The 18,230-nt window shown below is 43.6% G+C and overlaps 2 protein-coding genes across 2 annotated transcripts; one reads left to right on the plus strand and one right to left on the minus strand.

Annotated features, from left to right (window-relative positions):
* The first annotated feature begins 858 nt into the window (after positions 1 to 858).
* On the plus strand, positions 859 to 8,052 carry LOC139579086 (beta-1,4-galactosyltransferase 1-like). The gene is made up of 7 exons (XM_071407338.1): positions 859 to 1,481; positions 4,844 to 4,903; positions 5,041 to 5,276; positions 5,719 to 5,906; positions 6,583 to 6,705; positions 7,027 to 7,131; positions 7,244 to 8,052. Exons 1-7 carry the CDS (start codon positions 1,253 to 1,255, stop codon positions 7,401 to 7,403), a joined length of 1,101 nt encoding a protein of 366 aa, XP_071263439.1. The 5' UTR covers positions 859 to 1,252; the 3' UTR covers positions 7,404 to 8,052.
* On the minus strand, positions 8,053 to 10,751 carry spink4 (serine peptidase inhibitor, Kazal type 4). Its single transcript, XM_071407339.1, has 4 exons — positions 10,602 to 10,751; positions 10,233 to 10,267; positions 9,712 to 9,824; positions 8,053 to 8,164 (listed from the first exon to the last, which is right to left on the minus strand). The coding sequence occupies exons 1-4, from the start codon at positions 10,654 to 10,656 to the stop codon at positions 8,119 to 8,121; spliced, it is 249 nt and encodes an 82-aa protein (XP_071263440.1). The 5' UTR covers positions 10,657 to 10,751; the 3' UTR covers positions 8,053 to 8,118.
* Positions 10,752 to 18,230: the final 7,479 nt, after the last annotated feature.

Below are 18,230 nucleotides of genomic sequence, written 5' to 3' on the forward strand. Positions count from 1 at the left end.
CTTTATAGATAATTGAGTGTGGGGTACAAAGATAAGGTAAGTCATTTAAAAATCATATTAAACACAATTGTTGCACACAGTGAGACCATGCAACATATTATGTGACTTGTTAAGCACAGTTTTACTCCTGAACTTATTTAGGCTTGCTATAACAAAGGGTTTGAATAGTTATTGAGTGAAGACATAAGCTTTTTATTTTTTATAAATTGTAAAAATGTCTAACAACCTAATTTCACTTTGACATTATGGGGTATTGTTTGTAGGCCACTGACATAAAATCTAAATTTAATCCATTTTAAATTCAGGCTGTAACACAAAAAAATGTGGAAGAATTCAAGGGGTGTGAATACTTTCTGAAGGCACTGTAGTTACAAAGGATAGACTAACATGTTGTCACGCCCTGACATTAGATATCTCTGTTTTTCTATATATTTTGGTTAGGTCAGGGTGTGACTAGGGTGGATAAGCTAGTTTGTATGTCTAGGGTTTTTGCATGTCAAGGGTTTTGTATGTCTAGGGGTGTTGTATGTCTAGGGGTTTTGTATGTTTATGTTGGCCTGATATGGTTCCCAATCAGAGACAGCTGTTTATCGTTGTCTCTGATTGGGGATCATATTTAGGTAGCCATTTTCCTCGTTTATGTTGTGGGATCTTGTCTATGTATAGTTGCCTGTCTGCACTAGTCGTATAGCTTCACAGCTTCACGTTTCGTTGGTTTTGTTAAGTGGTTCATTCAGTAAAAGGAATGTACGCATACCACGCCTTGGTCTCATCATTACGATGAACGTGACACATGTGACATTTACTTAAATAAATATGTTACTTAAACATACTTGGTTAACTCATGTTCCCTTCCCCAAAAGGGAATCCATCTGTCTGCGTCTTCTGGCACATAGTCATGTTTATTCCATATCAATCCATATCCACAGTAAATCAAATACAGGAAAAGAATTAATCAAATCATTTTCACTCTACCATAGCCCAGTGGTGGCTGGTGCTGCTAGAAACTAAGAAGGCAAGATACCGATACTGTCAGGTTTGTTCAGATGCTTGTCAATAGGTTGGTTTTTATATGATGTTAAAGTGCCTAACAAAAGACATAAGGTTGGTCAATCGTTGTTTTGTAATCTGAGTCAAATGTTGGCAGAAAAACTGGCCAGGCAGGTTGAGCGCACCAATGTGTGTGGTGGGGAAGCTCGTTACCAGTAAACTTTTGTGTTGTAGCCTGTGATTCACGGGACACAGCGGTGAGATGCTGAGAAAAATATTCTGCAGCCTTGTGCTTTTATGTCTCTTATCTTTCTCAGTATATTTCTGGTATCAGTTGAGATACTCAAATGTTACTAAATCGAGTAGGAATGCTTTGCTGTCCAGTTTGAAGGATTCCCAAAGTGAAGAAGGATTAACAAAATCAGGAGTCGATTATAGAGGTATCCACTTGGAGTCAGACTTAGGGAAAGAACAACTAACGAAAGAAAATGGTAAGTAATGTACTGTATAACTTCTAAATATATGTAAATATATGAATTTTCGGACACTACTATGATTATGTTTTAAAAATAAGGTCACTGAAGACTGAAGACATTTGACAATAAGCTAGAGATTTTTTTAAATTATGTAATTTCATGGCACATGTGTGGCATAGTAAGCTAAAAGGCTATTGTTGATGAAATTATTTGATCATTAGCTTTCATTAAGCGTTATATTTCTTAAATGGTGTCCCTTCAGAGGGCAAGAACAAGATGTACAGTGCACACGGAAAGTATTCATACCCCTTCCCTTTTTCCACATTTTGTTACGTTACAGCCTAATTCAAAAAAAAAAAATCCTCATCAATCTACACACAATACCCCATAATGACAAAGTGAAAACAGGTTTTTAGACATTTTTGAAAATGTATAAAAAATAGAAACAGAAATACCTTATTTACATAAATATTCAGATACTTTGCTATGAGAGTCAACATATCAATTGATTGGACATGATTTGGAAAGGCACACACTTGTCTATATAAGATCCCACAGTTGACAGTGCATGTCAGAGAAAAAAACAAGCCATGAGGTCGAAGGAATTGTCCGTAGAACTCCGAGACAGGATTGTGTCGAGCCACAAATCTGGTGAAGGGTACCAAAAAATGTCTGCAGCATTGAAGGTCCCCAAGAACACAGTGGCCTCCAACATTCTTAAATGGAAGAAGTTTGGAACCAAGACTCTTCCTAGAGCTGTTCGCCCGGCCAAACTGAGCAATCGGGGGAGAAGGATCTTGCTCAGGGAGGTGACCAAGATCCCAATGTGTAACGGCTTTCCTCTTCCTCCTCTGAGGATGAAGAGTAACAAGGATCGGAGAACCAATGCGCAGCGTGGTAAGTGTTCATGATGAATTTTAATAGAACAAAAACTGAACACTGAAAATACAAAACAATAAAGAGAACGAACTAAACCGAAACAGTTCCATGTGGAACACACAGACACAGAAGACAACCACCAACAAAACACAACAGAAAACAGGCTACCTAAATATGGTTCCCAATCAGAGACAATGACTATCACCTGCCTCTGATTGAGAACCATATCAGGCCAAACGAAAAACACAACAAAGAAACACAAAACATAGATAACCCACCCAACTCGTCCTGACCAACTAAAACAAAGAAATAACACAAGAACTAGGGTCAGAACGTGACACAATGGTTACTCTGACAGAGCTCCAGAGTTCCTCTGTGGAGATGGGAGAACCTTCCAGAAGGACAACCATCTCTGCAGCACTCCACCAATCAAGCCTTTATGGTAGAGTGGCCAGACAGAAATCACTCCTCAGTAAAAGGCACATGACAGCCAGCTTGGAGTTTGCCAAAAGATACCTAAAGGACTCTCAGACCTTGAGAAACAAAATTCTCTAGTCTGATGAAACCAAGATTGAACTCTTTGGCCTGAATGCCAAGAGCCACGTCTGGAGGAAACCTGGCACCATCCCTACAGTGAACTTTGGTGGTGGCAGCATCCTGCTGTGGGGATGTTTTTCAGAGGCAGGGACTGGGAAACTAGTCAGGATCGAGGGAAAGGTAAACAGAGCAAAGTACAGAGAGATCCTTGATGAAAACCTGCTCCAGAGCACTCAGGACCTCAGATTGGGGCGAAGGTTCACCTTCCAACAGAACAATGACCCTAATCAAACAGCCAAGACAATGCAGGAGTGGCCAAGGGACAAGTCTCTGAATGTCCTTGAGTGGCCCAGCCAAAGCCCGGACTTGAACTCGATCGAATCTCTGGAGACCTGAAAATAATTTTGCAGCGAAGCTTCCCATCCAACCTGACAAGAGCTTGGGAGGATATGCAGAGAAGAATGGGAGAAACTCCCCAAATACAGGTGTGCCAAGCTTGTAGCGTCATACCCAAGAAGACTCGAGGCTGTAATCGCTGCCAAAGGTGCTTCAACAAAGTACTGAGTAAAGGGTCTGAATACTTATGTAAATGTGATATTTCTGTTTTTAATTTTTAATACATTTTGCAAAGATTTCTAAAAACCTGTTTTTGCTTTGTCATTATGGGGTAATGTGTGTAGACTGATAAGGGGAAAAAATGACTTAATCTATTTCAGAATAAGGCAGTAACGTAACAAAATGTGGAAAAAGTCAACGGGTCTGAATACTTTCCGAATGCACTGTTGCTATTCTCTGCTTCTGATGACAGCTGACCATAAGGCCAGTAATGCCATCATACTGTAAGCCTGTGATAAGCTGCAAAATGGATTCAGATAGCTGATATACTGAGACAGAGTGACAGTCAAATAAAACAGACTGGAGATCTTACAGCTAGACACGAAGGAAATGTTCATTTGAGAACAGACACACAGACACATTACAGACAGAACCCCTTCCCCTCTTTATTGCAGGATTGTAATATGTGATTAATCAACATTAGTTCATTAGACACTTGTTCATTTTGAATAACGGTTTAACAATTAAAACAAGTTTAAACACTTCACTTCAAAGAATCAACACTTTATTACTTCAAAATGTACAAATACGCAGTGGCGATTTTAGCATGGAAATTATGGTGGGGCAAACTCAACCATTTTTTTTTATGCATGCCAGCAAAGCCACTACACAACACAACACTAAACAGTACATTAATTGCACTATAACGGTGACAAACAGTGCCCACAAACTGTTAGGGACTACATAAAGCTGTCCCAACAGCAGAGCGTTCTGTGCCACCATGGAGTGAATCCTTACCACTGCTACACCTGATATGGCTGACTTGCTTGAATAAAGAAAGTTTCTACTGACTCCTTGTGGACTTGTGTAAGTCGATAACAACTGCATTCTCCAATAATCATGAACCATACACAAACATTATTACATTTATGTTCAGTAAATTCATTGTTTGTTCATTTATCATTAACACTTAGCTCCAAGTAAAAGCAAGTGCAAGCAAACGAGCTGCGACAAGGTAGGCCTTTCGTTCAGCAGGTCTTTCGTTCAGCACTTTCAAAATGGACACCAACAGAAATTGTGAGTCCGTGTAACTTATTATGTGATTTGTTAAGCCACATTTTACTCCTGAACTAATTTAGGCTTGGCTAAACAAAGGGTCTGAATACTGATGCAACAACTATATTTTATCTTAAAAAATATAAAATATGTCTTCCACTTTGACATTACAGAGTATTTTGTGTACATTATTGACAACAAATGCCGATTAAATCCATTTGAATCCCATTTTGTAACACAATCAAATTTGAAGAAATCCAAGGGGATTAAATAATACTTTTGCAAGGCATCATTTTATTAACATTTTCTTTTGTCCAACACCTGAACCAATTTAATATTTGATTTTACAGAAACTACAGAGACCAAAACCCAAGAATTAAAGAAATGCCCAGATCCCTCTCCACTTCTAGGTACATGGTAACATGGAAAACAATAAATGAAATTCTCTATCAATACCAATAAGTACTGATACCATTTCTAAAGGCATCAAGTCGCCACATGAATAGATTTTAAGTTACTTTAATGTAACTTTTCTCCTGATCTGCAGTTGGGCCTCTCAGGGTTGAGTTCTCTACGCCTGTCAGCTTGGACACAGTGAGGAAGGAGAACCCAGGTCTGCAGGAAGGAGGTCGCTACAAACCACATGACTGCGTCGCCCTCCAGAAGGTTGCTCTAATCATCCCCTTCCGCCATCGTGACGAGCACCTCAAGTTCTGGCTCTACTACCTCCATCCCATCCTTCAGCGCCAACAGCTAGACTATGGCGTCTATGTTATCAATCAGGTACAGTACAACACACATTTGGAAATGTAAAACTTAAATTTAACACTAACATTTAAACACTTGAATGAAACACTTAGGGCCTGTTTCCGGGAAACAGATTAAGCCTAATCCTGGACTAAATAGCGATTACAATGGAGATTCTCCATTCAACATGCTATTAAGACCAGAATTAGGCCTAATGTGTTTCCAGAAAACTGGCCCTTAAATGACGTAGAGCCTGGTTCCGCTCTAGGTTTCTTCCTAGGTTCCTGCTTTTTTAGGGAGTTTTTCCTAGCCACTGTGCTTCTACACCTGGATTGCTTGCTGTTTGGGGTTTTAGGCTGGGTTTCTGTATAGCACTTCGTGACATCTGCTGAATTAAAAAGTGCTTTATAAATACATTTGATTGGTTTACAGTAAGATGTTTAATCTTCATCTTGAGGATGCCTTTTACCTTCATTAGGATGGAGACAACACGTTCAACAGGGCCAAGCTGATGAACATTGGCTATGCTGAGGCCCTGAAAGAGTATGACTACGACTGCTTTGTGTTCAGTGACGTGGACATCATCCCCATGAATGACCGCAACACCTACAAATGCTTCAGCCAGCCCAGACACCTGTCTGTCTCCATGGACAAGTTTGGCTTCAAGTACGTGTCAAGTCCTATCGCAGTGCCACAGTACGGTGTAGACCTCAACCAATAACCTTTATTTTGGAGTGAACTATCACTTTAAATGTTTAACTGCTGACTCGTTGTAATGACCATGGTAAATGCCAGAGTGGTTGTTAATGTTTCCTCATACCTACAGTATTACCAAGGGGAAAAGGACTCTAAGGGCTCGATTCAATCTGTTTCGCTGAAGCGTTAAGAGATTTGCATTTAAATCGCACAAGGTATTTTCGATAGAACCGACATATGCGGTGTTTAGCGTGAATATAGTCTCCACTAACACAGGAACATTTCTTTTAAATGTAACTCTGGCTCCAACGCAGAACTTTAGCGCTACGGATTGGATACATCCCTAACACTTCTTCAATTCCTACCTTCGGAGGCACAGCACGACAGAACAGGAAACTATAATATATCATAACGTATGACATTTAGCAAACAATTTTATCCAAAGTGACTTAGTCATGCATGCATACATTTTATTGGCCCCAAGTATCAAACCCACTATTCTGACATTGCAAGCTCCATACTCTACTCACTGAGCTACAGTGGACCACCAAGGGAGGTCACGTCCAACGCCTCAACCACTCGGCCATCACAGCTGCTAGTATTTCCAGTATATCTGTATATTTGATTGTCTTCGTCTCCTCCATAGGTTGCCCTATAATCAGTACTTTGGCGGTGTCTCATCGTTGAGTAAAGAGCAGATCATGAAAATCAACGGCTTTCCCAACAACTACTGGGGGTGGGGTGGTGAAGATGACGACATTTTCAACAGGTCAGAAAACGTTTAACCTCATAGACATGTAGCACATCGTAACTCTTGATCTTACTTACGTTTGCCTGCTCATAAAATCACATGCTGCACACTGGATGATGTTATCAGTGTCTCCGGATAACGTCATCGGAAACACATCTTTCCCATATCACTGATCACTTATCTTTTTGACTACAAAACATAGAAACCTGCCGTTGTCACATTATGTTGACATTGCGGGGGTGCTGGAGAGGATGCGTTTTGTTTTAAAAAAAGGGTGATTTTCCCCCCCTTTTTAAAATCATTTTAATCAAATTCCTATCACTGGTCTGATTTCCGTAGGATGAATGACAGAAAAATGCCCATCTCTCGTCCGGACGGCGAAGTCGGAAAATGCCGGATGATCCGTCACGAAAGAGACATAAATAACAACGACAATCCTCAGAGGTAAAGCTTTAGAACAACCGCGTTCACCAAGTTCCCCCTCAAGTTTTAAACTACCACCCGTCCCCCAACTATACTCCAAATGTTGATGACAGATTATTATTTTGCCCTGCAGGTTCAAGAGAATAACTCACACGTTAAAGACGATGGATACCGATGGCCTCAACTCTCTCGAGTACGAAGTTGTCGCAGTTGAAAAGCATGACCTGTTCACAAATATTACAGTAGACGTGGGGATACCACCCGAAGATGAAGAAGACATGGACAAAGGATGAATGAGGAAGAGATGAACAAGCAGAGCCCTGCGTGCCCGTTTGTAAATCCGGCCCTGTGAAGAAGGCAGGAACCACCTGGAATGAGGTCAAGAAAACTTCCCAGAACAGTACGAGGGATGCTTAACATGACTTAGCATGAATCTTTGAGGAGGTGTCATGATATCCACTTGGCACTTTTGTCCCTCGAGTGGCCCAATTGGCAGAGCTTTGTGTAGTGCTGCCTTCAACTGCTTTCGCCGCAACTCGGAGAAACAAGGTCCCAACTCTGAAATAACCCCCCTCCAAGTTCCAATTACAATTGGGAAAGTCTGAGAGGATTTTGATACCCAAGTTGTGACGTTTCATCTCTGACCTTTCACCTTTTCAGGGAGCAAACTTTAGGTTTACAAATACTGTATTTTTGCTCTACACTAGTGTACATCAAGCAATGGCTATGGAATGTAAAGGTTTCAGAGATGCTTTTTGATATTGTTGTTGATCGAATGTGTTGCCTTTGCTCCTTATTTTCTGTGTGAAAATCTGAACTTTAATTTAGTCTTTTTTAGTTATTGGGCTATTATAGTGTGGCTACTGTGTGAGCCATGGGAAACTCCCCAAAAACAATAACAAAATGTTCAACTGTTCAAAATAAAATGACAGAGACCTCTTCTTTATTTGCCAATTGATTTATTATCTGGTCATGATGATGTCATTTGTTTGGTGATGTCAGATCCACCTAGCAGCTCTCCTCCTTCATGACTAAGATGTCCATTCTGGTTTCCCTGTAGAGAAAGGAATGTTCATGCCATAATTTATTTATTATGTTGTTGGGTATGAATTATGTTCAATATGGTTGTATTGTACATTTAAACGGAATTCAACGAAACCTGCTCTCATAGAGTCTTAATTTGATCACTCTTTTGTTGCTGAGAATTTTATTGCACAGCAGGAAATGCAAACGTGTAGTGTATTTGAGTTTTAAAAAGGCTTCTAAAGTTTGTAATTTCAATTTAGAAATTTCAGACTTGATTTTCCGTAACGAAAAATGTGCTAACCCATACAAAAATATCCATTCATTATAATCCACATAATAATTCACATTTCCTGTTGCTGCAGGATTTTTTTCCTGCTGTAGCAAACTGGCTCAAATTAAGATCCTATATCCGTAGTATCTTTGTGTCATTATCTAGGTTTCCATCCAATTGGAGACAGATTCTAAAGTCCACAAAAATAAAATAAGCACATTTTCCCACCAGTGGTGTGTTTCCACCAAACGGACCTGTGTCAGATCAAATTCAGTGCTTGATGACGTAGCGCACACAAAATGTACTTTTTCGCTTAAATTTTCATGTACCGAATAAAGATCTAAAGTTCAATGTGTTTCCATCGCATTTTCAAATCTACCGATAGTTATGTCACAAAAACTATTGCGTTGAATAGCAACTGTACCTACTCTGGTCTTGGCATCTGCGCTCTAGACAACAGCTCGCAGCTAGTCTACATAAGGAGAATATTTTTGTTTGTCAAACGGCAGTCAAGCATTGATCATCATGTCACCAAAATAAGACCCTCGATATGTATTGGAAAGGAGCATCAAGGTCATCTTGTACTTTCACCACCCTGTGATGTTCATCATCATTTATTTAATCTGTTGCCTAATAATCTACATGCTTTCCAGAGTTGTAGTGGGAGGACCACACACCATATCATCGTGCGACTTCAAGTTTACTCTGATATTATGGTTATTATATCAATATTTGTGCTTAATGGCATTTCCACCACCATTTCTCGCATAATTCATTATACCGACACAAAAAGAACCCACCATGTCCAACAAATTAGGCCTATTTGTCGGCATTTATAAAATGTTACCTAAACTACCTGTTTCCATCACAGCTGTCATGCTTATTTTTCAAATATAAGGTATGACTTTACTCACATAAACTGTGGATGGAAACGTGGTTCCAGAAGCACTTTAGTGGCCACAACATTACATTGTAGGAGCCTACAGAAGGTGGATTTTCCTGAAATACTGGTTTGATTTCAGTGTTTACCTGGAGGTGTTGAGTGTTGTTCCTGTAAACGGACTCTCTCAGCTTTATAGTGATATGGTTGGACAGGGCTGTGAGAAAGGAGCAGCTGTGTACCAGGGACACCATTCAAATACTTTTTGTGTGTTTCAACTTGTCTGGAATGCCTGATGGGCAGGGTTAGCCATTTTAGAACTAGTCTATTGGTTCCATTGTGCCAGGCAAGCTCAATCAAGCCCAGTTTAAGTATCTGAAATGATTTCAAATAATACTTTAACCCAGGTCGGTACAGTACTCACTGTCTCTGGACACAGAGTGCACACTCGTTGGGGTAGGTGTTGCCATCGGAGCCACACACAGGAGCCAAGTTCATAGGGCAAGCTAGGATCTCCACCATATCAACACAAGATGGCTGCAAAACAATATCACATTACTGTTAAGACCAAGAGCATGGGCAGTCAGGAGAGTGTAATGTTACAAAATACTGAGTTAGAAATGCATTGTGTAGAACAAGTATGAACGATATGATTGCATGTCATGTGGAATAGGGGTCGACTGTGTCAGGCTCTATTGATTACACTTCTATCTGCTGACACTTTCTGAATGTTTCATGAGACTGAATTCACAGACTAGAGTGAAATTGTCCCTAGATGCTGATCTTGGGATTTGTGTTTTCCCCGCTAATGGTTAAGGTTATGATTGGGGGAGGGGAAGCTGATCCTTAATCTGTACCTAGGGGAAACTTTACCCCAAGCTGAATTCACACCAGGTTTGGTTTACGAAGCAGCATTTACATTAGACATGTCAAGATCAGCCTTACCTTTCTGTAAAGTCCAGAGTTCTCTTCTTCTGCGCCTGAAGAAAACAAATAGTATGTTACAATGTTTTTTCAAATCACCTCAAGAATGTTATTACAATGCCAGACCATGGAGGTTTAGATAACATCATACTCATTTAACCATCATCTCATGTACTGTACATTAAAACTGGTATATCATCTGGCCACTTAGCCATAATAGTTTCAACATAGTTTCATAGTCCCTCGACTCCAGCAGGTGGCAGAATCAAGCTTTTCCCATAGTTACTGAAATACTCCACGGTTCAATCAATGCTTTCTTTGAGTATTTAATTAAATTCAATAAACTTTATTAAACCCCAAGATATCACACAGAAAACAGTTGTACTTGACCTGCAAAGGCGACGAGGAGCATCACACACAGCAGCATCACTACTTTTCCAGCCATGTTGTCAGTGGATAGACAGCAAGAGTGCCCTATCTAACAGTCTCTCAGTGGTTATTGTGAAGCAGCAGGTGTGAGAACTTTCACAGCTGACAGGAGTCAGGCTGTGTCCCAAATAGCACCCTATCCCCTATAATATAGTGCACTATATTAGTCCTATGAACCCTGGTCAAACCCTAGTCAAATGTAGTGCCCTATATAGGGAGTAGGGTGCCATTTGAGACACAAATGGACTTTACTCGGCAGAAGATGATGAAATAAACGTTGAAGTGCTGTAGTTTTACATTCCTATGAATTCACCTTAGAGTTTTGGAGCTAATTGTGAGGGGGCCTGGGTGATATCCTGTACCTTTTTTCAGTGAATTGTTGTAGTTCCACTTTACATTTACCACAGGAAGGTTTCCACTCTGAAATAACCCCTTAAATGACCATCCTTGTTGTGGGAAAGTCTGAGATGATTTTGATACCCGAGTTCACGAGTTGTGAACTATCATCTCTGACCTTTCACCTTTTCAAGGAGCATTTGAAGACAGCATTACTTTTGGTGTACCAATACTGTGTTATTGTTCTAGATCAAACAAGGGCTATGGAATGTAAAGTTCTCAGACCTAGAGATGTGTCATATTTTGTGAACTTGAATTTGATGTATTTTTTGTTGTTATCGAATGTCTATTGGGCTATACGCTTTGTATTATAGTGTGGTGTTTTTGTAATGTGTGAGCCATTGGAAACTCCCATAGAATAAACTGAGGTCACTTTCTTTATTTTCCAATTCATTTATTATCTGGTCATGATGATGACATTTGTGTGGTGATGTCAGACCCCCCCCTAGCAGCTCCCTTGCCTGACGACTCATCATTCATTTAATTCCGCTGCTCTAACAATCTCTCCATACATCAGTCTGAACCTGCTATCCGAGAAGTCCTTTGTGCTTACTTCAAAACGACCTGATTCGTGATTAGTGTAGATCGGCTCTGGACCAACCCATCGGTTTCTGGGACCAATCAGAACCGGTTTGAATGTCGTCGGGGAGGAAGCATATCCAGTCTCAACGTGGAGAAGAAACGTTAATGGCTGTGCCGTTTGGCCGGAGCGATGTGGATTGGTAGCCAGTCAAGCACTTCCTCCCATGCTCATGATCGAAATGTCCATTCCGGTTTCCCTGTAAAGAGACAAATGTTCATGTCATACACTGATTTATTTGTTATGGCTTGTGGTATGAATAAAACATAACATAATTTTAATTGAAAAAATCTCAAAGTTCTACAGTGAGTGCATTATATATGAGAATTATGTTCAATATGGTTGTATTGTACATACAGCTGGAATTCAATGAAACCTACTCTCATAGGAGGGAAATATACACAGTGTATTCCAAACATTAGAAACACCTTCCTAATATTGAGTTGCACCCCCCTTGCCCACTATGCCCCTTAGAACAAGCTCAATCTGTCGGGGGATGGACTCTACAAGGTGTTGAAAGCGTTCCACAGGGATGCTGGCCCATGTTGACTCCAGTGCTTCCAAAAGTTGTGTCAAGTTGGCTGGATGTACTTTGCGGTGGACCATTCTTGATACACAGGAAACTGTTGAGAGCGAAAAAACTTGCAGCGTTGCAGTTCTTCACACAAACCGGTGCGGCCTGGCACCTACGACCATACCCCGTTCAAAGGCACTTACATTTTCTGTCTTGCCCATTCACCCTCTGAATGGCACACAAACACAATCCATGTCTCAAGGCTTGAAAATCCTTCTTTAACCTGTCTCCTCCCCTTAATTTTAAGTTACAGGTGCACAGGCAATTGTGAGGAGGCAGCAGCCCATAGCCATCTATGTGCATTGTGGAGCACACTGTGTAAATCTGATTACACAGGCTGGCTGCTCAGCCTCCCCATTGATCCTGAATTCCCTTCCTTTGGTCCATCAGTTACGTGTCCTCTATGGCCAGTCAGGACAGTTTAAGAGCATGCTTGAATCAATTGCCACGTCCGAAGATACACATCTGACCACCCTGAAACCCCTATGTCCAACAAGGTGCTGTGCGGAATACTGCTAATAGAGCTGTGCTAGGGCAGTATGAGCGGGTACTAAGCAGCCTAGAGGAGATGGAAAAAACTGCATCCAAGACAGCTTCAACTGCCAGTGGCTTATTTGAGCACTTCAGCAAAGGCAAGACTGTGTTGGGCCTCACACTTGCTTCTGCTGTTCTTGGAGAGCTTAAATGCCTAAACATTTCACTCCAGAAGAAAACTCTGACTGTCTCTGGTATGCAGGCTGCAGTCGAGTGTGTGCGGTCCTCTCTGAGGGACAAGAGAAATGACGAAGCTACATTGCACTGTATGAGAAAGCAACAACATTGATTGACTCCATTGAATCCATTGAGACACACTCAAGATGATTTGCTGGCAAAGCAGTGGATCATATAGGGCAGAATTTTTTAAGTGTTGGATGGTGTGGAGGTTCAGTGTGGCGACCGTTTTGATCAGGACAGTCTAAACGTCCTGCAAAAGTTGGAAAGAGCTCTTCTCACGGGGGAGTTGGATGAGTCTCTAGATCATCCAACTCTATAGATCAGTACCCTGAGCTGAACTTAGATTCTCTTTCAGTGCAATTGCCTCTATTTCACAACAAATACCCCTGTAGCAGCAGTGGAGAGGCAGCAGAGGTCCTCAGGAGGCTTCCAGTGGAGGTGTGGGGTTGTTTGACCAAGTTGAGGTGCTGATCAGAATTTTCTTTGTGGTGCCAGTGTCTTCATGTGAGGCTGAGAGGAGTTTCAATTAGCCTTTTAAAATGATAAACTTGGATTAGCTAACACAACATGCCATTGGAACACAGGAGTGATGGTTGCTGATAATGGGCCTCTGTACGCCTTTGTAGATATTCCATAAAAAAAGTTTCCAGCAACCATAGTCATTTACAACATTAACAATGTCTAAACTGTTTTTCTGATCAATTTTATGTTATTTTAATGGACAAAAAATGTGACCCCAAACTTTTGAACGGTAGTGTATGTGAGAATGCTGTTCATTGCCTACAGCTCAGCGTTCAATACCATAGTGCCCGCAAAGCTCATCACTAAGCTGAGGACCCTGGGACTAAACACCTCCCTCAGCAACTGGATCCTGGACTTCCTGACAGGCCGCCCCCAGGTGGTAAGGGTAAGCAACAACACATCTGCCAAGCTGATCCTCAACATTAGGTCCCCTCAGGGGTGCGTGCTTAGTCCCCTCCTGTACTCCCTGTTCACCCACGACTGCGTGGCCAAGCACGACTCCAACACCATCCTTAAGTTTGCTGACGACACAACAGTGGTAGGCCTGATCACCGACAACAATGAGACAGCCTATAGGGAGGAGGTCAGAGACCTGGCAGTGTAGTGCCAGGACAACAACCTCTCTCTCAATGTGAGCAAGACAAAGGAGCTGATCGTGGACTATAGGAAAAGGAGGGCCCACATTAACAAGTGGAGCGGGTCGAGAGTTTCAAGTTCCTTGGTGTCCACATCGCCAACAAACTATCATGGTCCAAACACCCCAAGAAAGTTGTGAACACCTTTTCCCCCTCATGAGACTGAAAAGGTTTGGCATGGGTCCCCAGATCCTCAAAAAGTTCTACAGCTGCACCATCGAGAGCATCCTGACTGGTTGCATCACCACCTGGTATGGCAACTGCTTGGCTTCTCCGCTGTGCAATCCGGTTTTCGAGCTGGTCACGGGTGTACCTCAGCCACACTCAAGGTACTAAACGATATCGTAACCGCAATCGATAAAAGACAGTACTGTGCAGCCGTCTTCATCGACCTGGCTAAGGCTTTCGACTCTGTCAATCACTGTATTCTTATTGGCAGACTCAACAGCCTTGGTTTCTCAAATGACTGCCTCGCCTGGTTCACCAACTACTTATCAGACAGAGTTCAGTGTGTCAAATCGGAGGGCCTGTTGTCCGGACCTCTGGCAGTCTCTATGGGGGTACCACAGGGTTCAATTCTCGGGCCGACTCCTTTCTCTGTATATATCAACGATGTTGCTCTTGCTGCGGGTGATTCCCTGATCCACCTCTACGCAGACGACACCATTCTGTATACATCTGGCCCTTCTTTGGACACCGTGTTAACTAACCTCCAAACGAGCTTCAATGCCATACAACACTCCTTCCGTGGCCTCCAACTGCTCTTAAACACTAGTAAAACCAAATGTATGCTTTTTAACCGTTCGCTGCCCGCACCCGCCCGACTAGCATCACTACTCTGGACGGTTCTGACTTAGAATATGTGGACAACTACAAATACCTAGGCGTCTGGCTAGACTGTAAACTCTCCTTCCAGACTCATATTAAACATCTCCAATCCAAAATGACTAGAATCGGCTTCCTATTTCGCAAACAAAGCCTCCTTCACTCACGCCGCCAAACATACCCTCGTAAAACTGACTATCCTACCGATCCTCGACTTCGTCGATGTCATTTACAAGATAGCTTCCAATACCCTACTCAGCAAACTGGATGCAGTCTATCACAGTGCCATCCGTTTTGTCACCAAAGCCCCTTATACCACCCACCACTGCGACCTGTATGCTCTAGTCGGCTGGCCCTTGCTACATATTCGTCGCCAGACCCACTGGCTCCAGGTCATCTGTAAGTCTATGCTAGGTAAAGCTCCGCCTTATCTCAGCTCACTGGTCACGATGACAACACCCACCTGTAGCACGCGCTCCAGCAGGTATATCTCACTGGTCATCCCTAAAGCCAACATCTCCTTTGGCTGCCTTTCCTTCCAGTTCTCTGCTACCAATGACTGGAACGAATTGCAAAAATCGCTGAAGCTGGAGACCTATATTTCCCTCACTAACTTTAAAAATCAGCTATCTGAGCAGCTAACCGATCACTGCAGCTGTACATAGCCCATCTGTAGATAGCCCACCCAATCTACCTACCTCATCCCCATATTTTGATTTACTTTTCTGCTCTTTTGCACACCAGTATTTCTACTTGCACATCTCCATCTGCTCATCTATCACTCCAGTGTTAATTTGCTAAATTGTAATTACTTCGCTACTATGGCCTATTTATTGCCTTACCTCCTCACGCCATTTGCACACACAGTATATAGACTTTCTTTTTTTCTATTGTGTTATTAACTGTACCCTTGTTTATTCCATGTGTAACTCTGTGTTGTTGTTTGTGTCGCACTGCTCTGCTTTATCTTGGCCAGGTCGCAGTTGTCAATGAGAACTTGTTCTCAACTGGCTTAACTGGTTAAATAAAGGTGAAATAAAATCACAAATAAAAATCTGACAGTAAGGTAGGGGGTAGTGCATACGGCCCAGTACATCACTGTGGCCAAGCTTCCTGATATCCAGGACATATATACTAGGCGGTGTCAGAGGAAGGCCCAAAAAATTGTCAAAAACTCCAGTCTCCCAAGTCATAGACTGTTCTCTCTGCTACTGCACGGCAAGCAGTACCAGAGCGCCAAGTCTAGGACCAAAAGGCTCCTTAACAGATTCTACCCTCAAGCCATATGTCACACCCTGGCCTTAGTTATCTTTGTTTTCATTATTATTTTAGTTAGGTCAGGGTGTGACATGGTGTAGTATGTGTTTTTGTATTGTCTAGGGTGTTGTATGGTTTAGGGGGTTAAGTAGAGTAGATGGTTTAGTGTTCAGTGTAGGTGTCTAGGAAAGTCTATGGTTGCCTGAATTGGTTCTCAATTAGAGACAGCTGGTTATTGTTGTCTCTGATTGGGAGCCATATTTAAGGCAGCCATAGGCTTTAGCTGGTTGTGGGTAATTGTCTATGTGTAGTGTTTGTGTCAGCACTATTTATATGTATAGCTTCACGGTCGTCAGTTTGTTATTTTGTTAGTTTGTGTATAGTTGTTAGTTTCTTGTTTTTTTCTCTCTTCTTTAATAAAAGAAGATGTATTTTGCACACGCTGCGCCTTGGTCCAATCTCTCTCAAGAAGACGATCGTGACAGAATTACCCACCAATCTAGGACCAAGCGGCGTGTCAAGCGGCAACAGGACCCACCTACACAGGATTCATGGACATGGGAGGAGATACTGGATGGTAAGGGACCTTGGGCACAACCGGGAGAATATCGCCTCCCTCGTGAAGAGTTGGAGGCAGCTAAAGCCGAGAGGAGGCGATATGAGGAGGCAGCACGGAAGCAAGGCTGGAAGCCCGTGAGTACAACCCAAAAATTTCTTGGGGGGGGCCTTAAAGGGAGTGTGGCGAAGTCAGGTAGGAGACCTGCGCCTACTCCCTGTACTTACCGTGGAGAGCGAGAGTACGGGCAGACACCGTGTTACGCAGTAGAGCGCATGGTGTCTCCTGTACGCGTGCATAGCCCGGTTCGGTACATTCCAGCTCCATGTATCGGCCGGGCTAGATTGAGCGTTGAGCCGGATGTCATGAAGCCGGTCCAACGCATCTGGTCACCAGTGCGTCTCCTCGGGCCGGCTTACATGGCACCAGCCTTACGCATGGTGTCCCCGGTTCGCCTACATAGCCCGGTGCGGGTTATTCGCACTGGTCGGGCGACGGGGAGCATACAACCAGGTAAGGTTGGGCAGGCTCGGTGCTCAAGGGAGCCAGTACGCCTGCACGGTCCGGTATTTCCGGCGCCACCTCCTCGCCCCAACCCAGTACCACCAGTGCCTCCTCCACGCACTAGCCCTATGGTGCGTGTCTCCAGCCCTTTACCACCAGTGCCTACACCACGCACCAAGCCTCCTGTGTGTCCCCAGAGTCCTGTGCATCCTGTTGCTGCTCCCCGCACTAGCCCTGAGATGCGTGTCCCCAGTCCGGTACCACCAGTTCCGGCACCACGCACTAGGCCTAATGTGCGCTCCCAGGGTCCAGCATGCCCTGTTCCTTCTCCCCGCACTAGCCTGAAGGTGCGTGTCTTTAGCCCGGTACCTCCAGTTCCGGCACCACGCACCAGGCCTACAGTGCGTCTCAGCCGGCCAGAGTCTGCCGTCTGCCCAACGGCGCCTGAACTGCCCGTCTGCCCAACGGCGCCTGAACTGCCCGTCTGCCCAACGGCGCTTGAACTGCCCGTCTGCCCAATGGCGCCTGAACTGCCCGTCTGCCCAACGCTGTCTGAACTGTCCGTCTGCCAAGCGCCGAATGAACTGCCCGTCTGTACTGAGTCTTCAAAGCCGCCCGTCTGTACTGAGCCTGCAAAGCCGCCCGTCTGCCATGAGCCTTCAGAGCCTTCCGCCAGACAGGAGCCGCCAGAGCCTTCCGCCAGACAGGATCAGCCAGAGCCTTCCGCCAGACAGGATCAGCCAGAGCCTTCCGCCAGACAGGATCAGCCAGAGCCTTCCGCCAGACAGGATCAGCCAGAGCCTTCCGCCAGACAGGATCAGCCAGAGCCTTCCGCCAGACAGGATCAGCCAGAGCCTTCCGCCAGCCATGAGCAGCCAGATCCGTCAGCCAGCCATGAGCAGCCAGATCCGTCAGCCAGCCATGAGCAGCCAGATCCGTCAGCCAGCCATGAGCAGCCAGATCCGTCAGCCAGCCATGAGCAGCCAGATCCGTCAGCCAGCCATGAGCAGCCAGATCAGTCAGCCAG

Source organism: Salvelinus alpinus, chromosome 6, assembly GCF_045679555.1.
Source record: "Salvelinus alpinus chromosome 6, SLU_Salpinus.1, whole genome shotgun sequence".
In the NCBI taxonomy this organism is placed as follows: domain Eukaryota; kingdom Metazoa; phylum Chordata; class Actinopteri; order Salmoniformes; family Salmonidae; genus Salvelinus; species Salvelinus alpinus.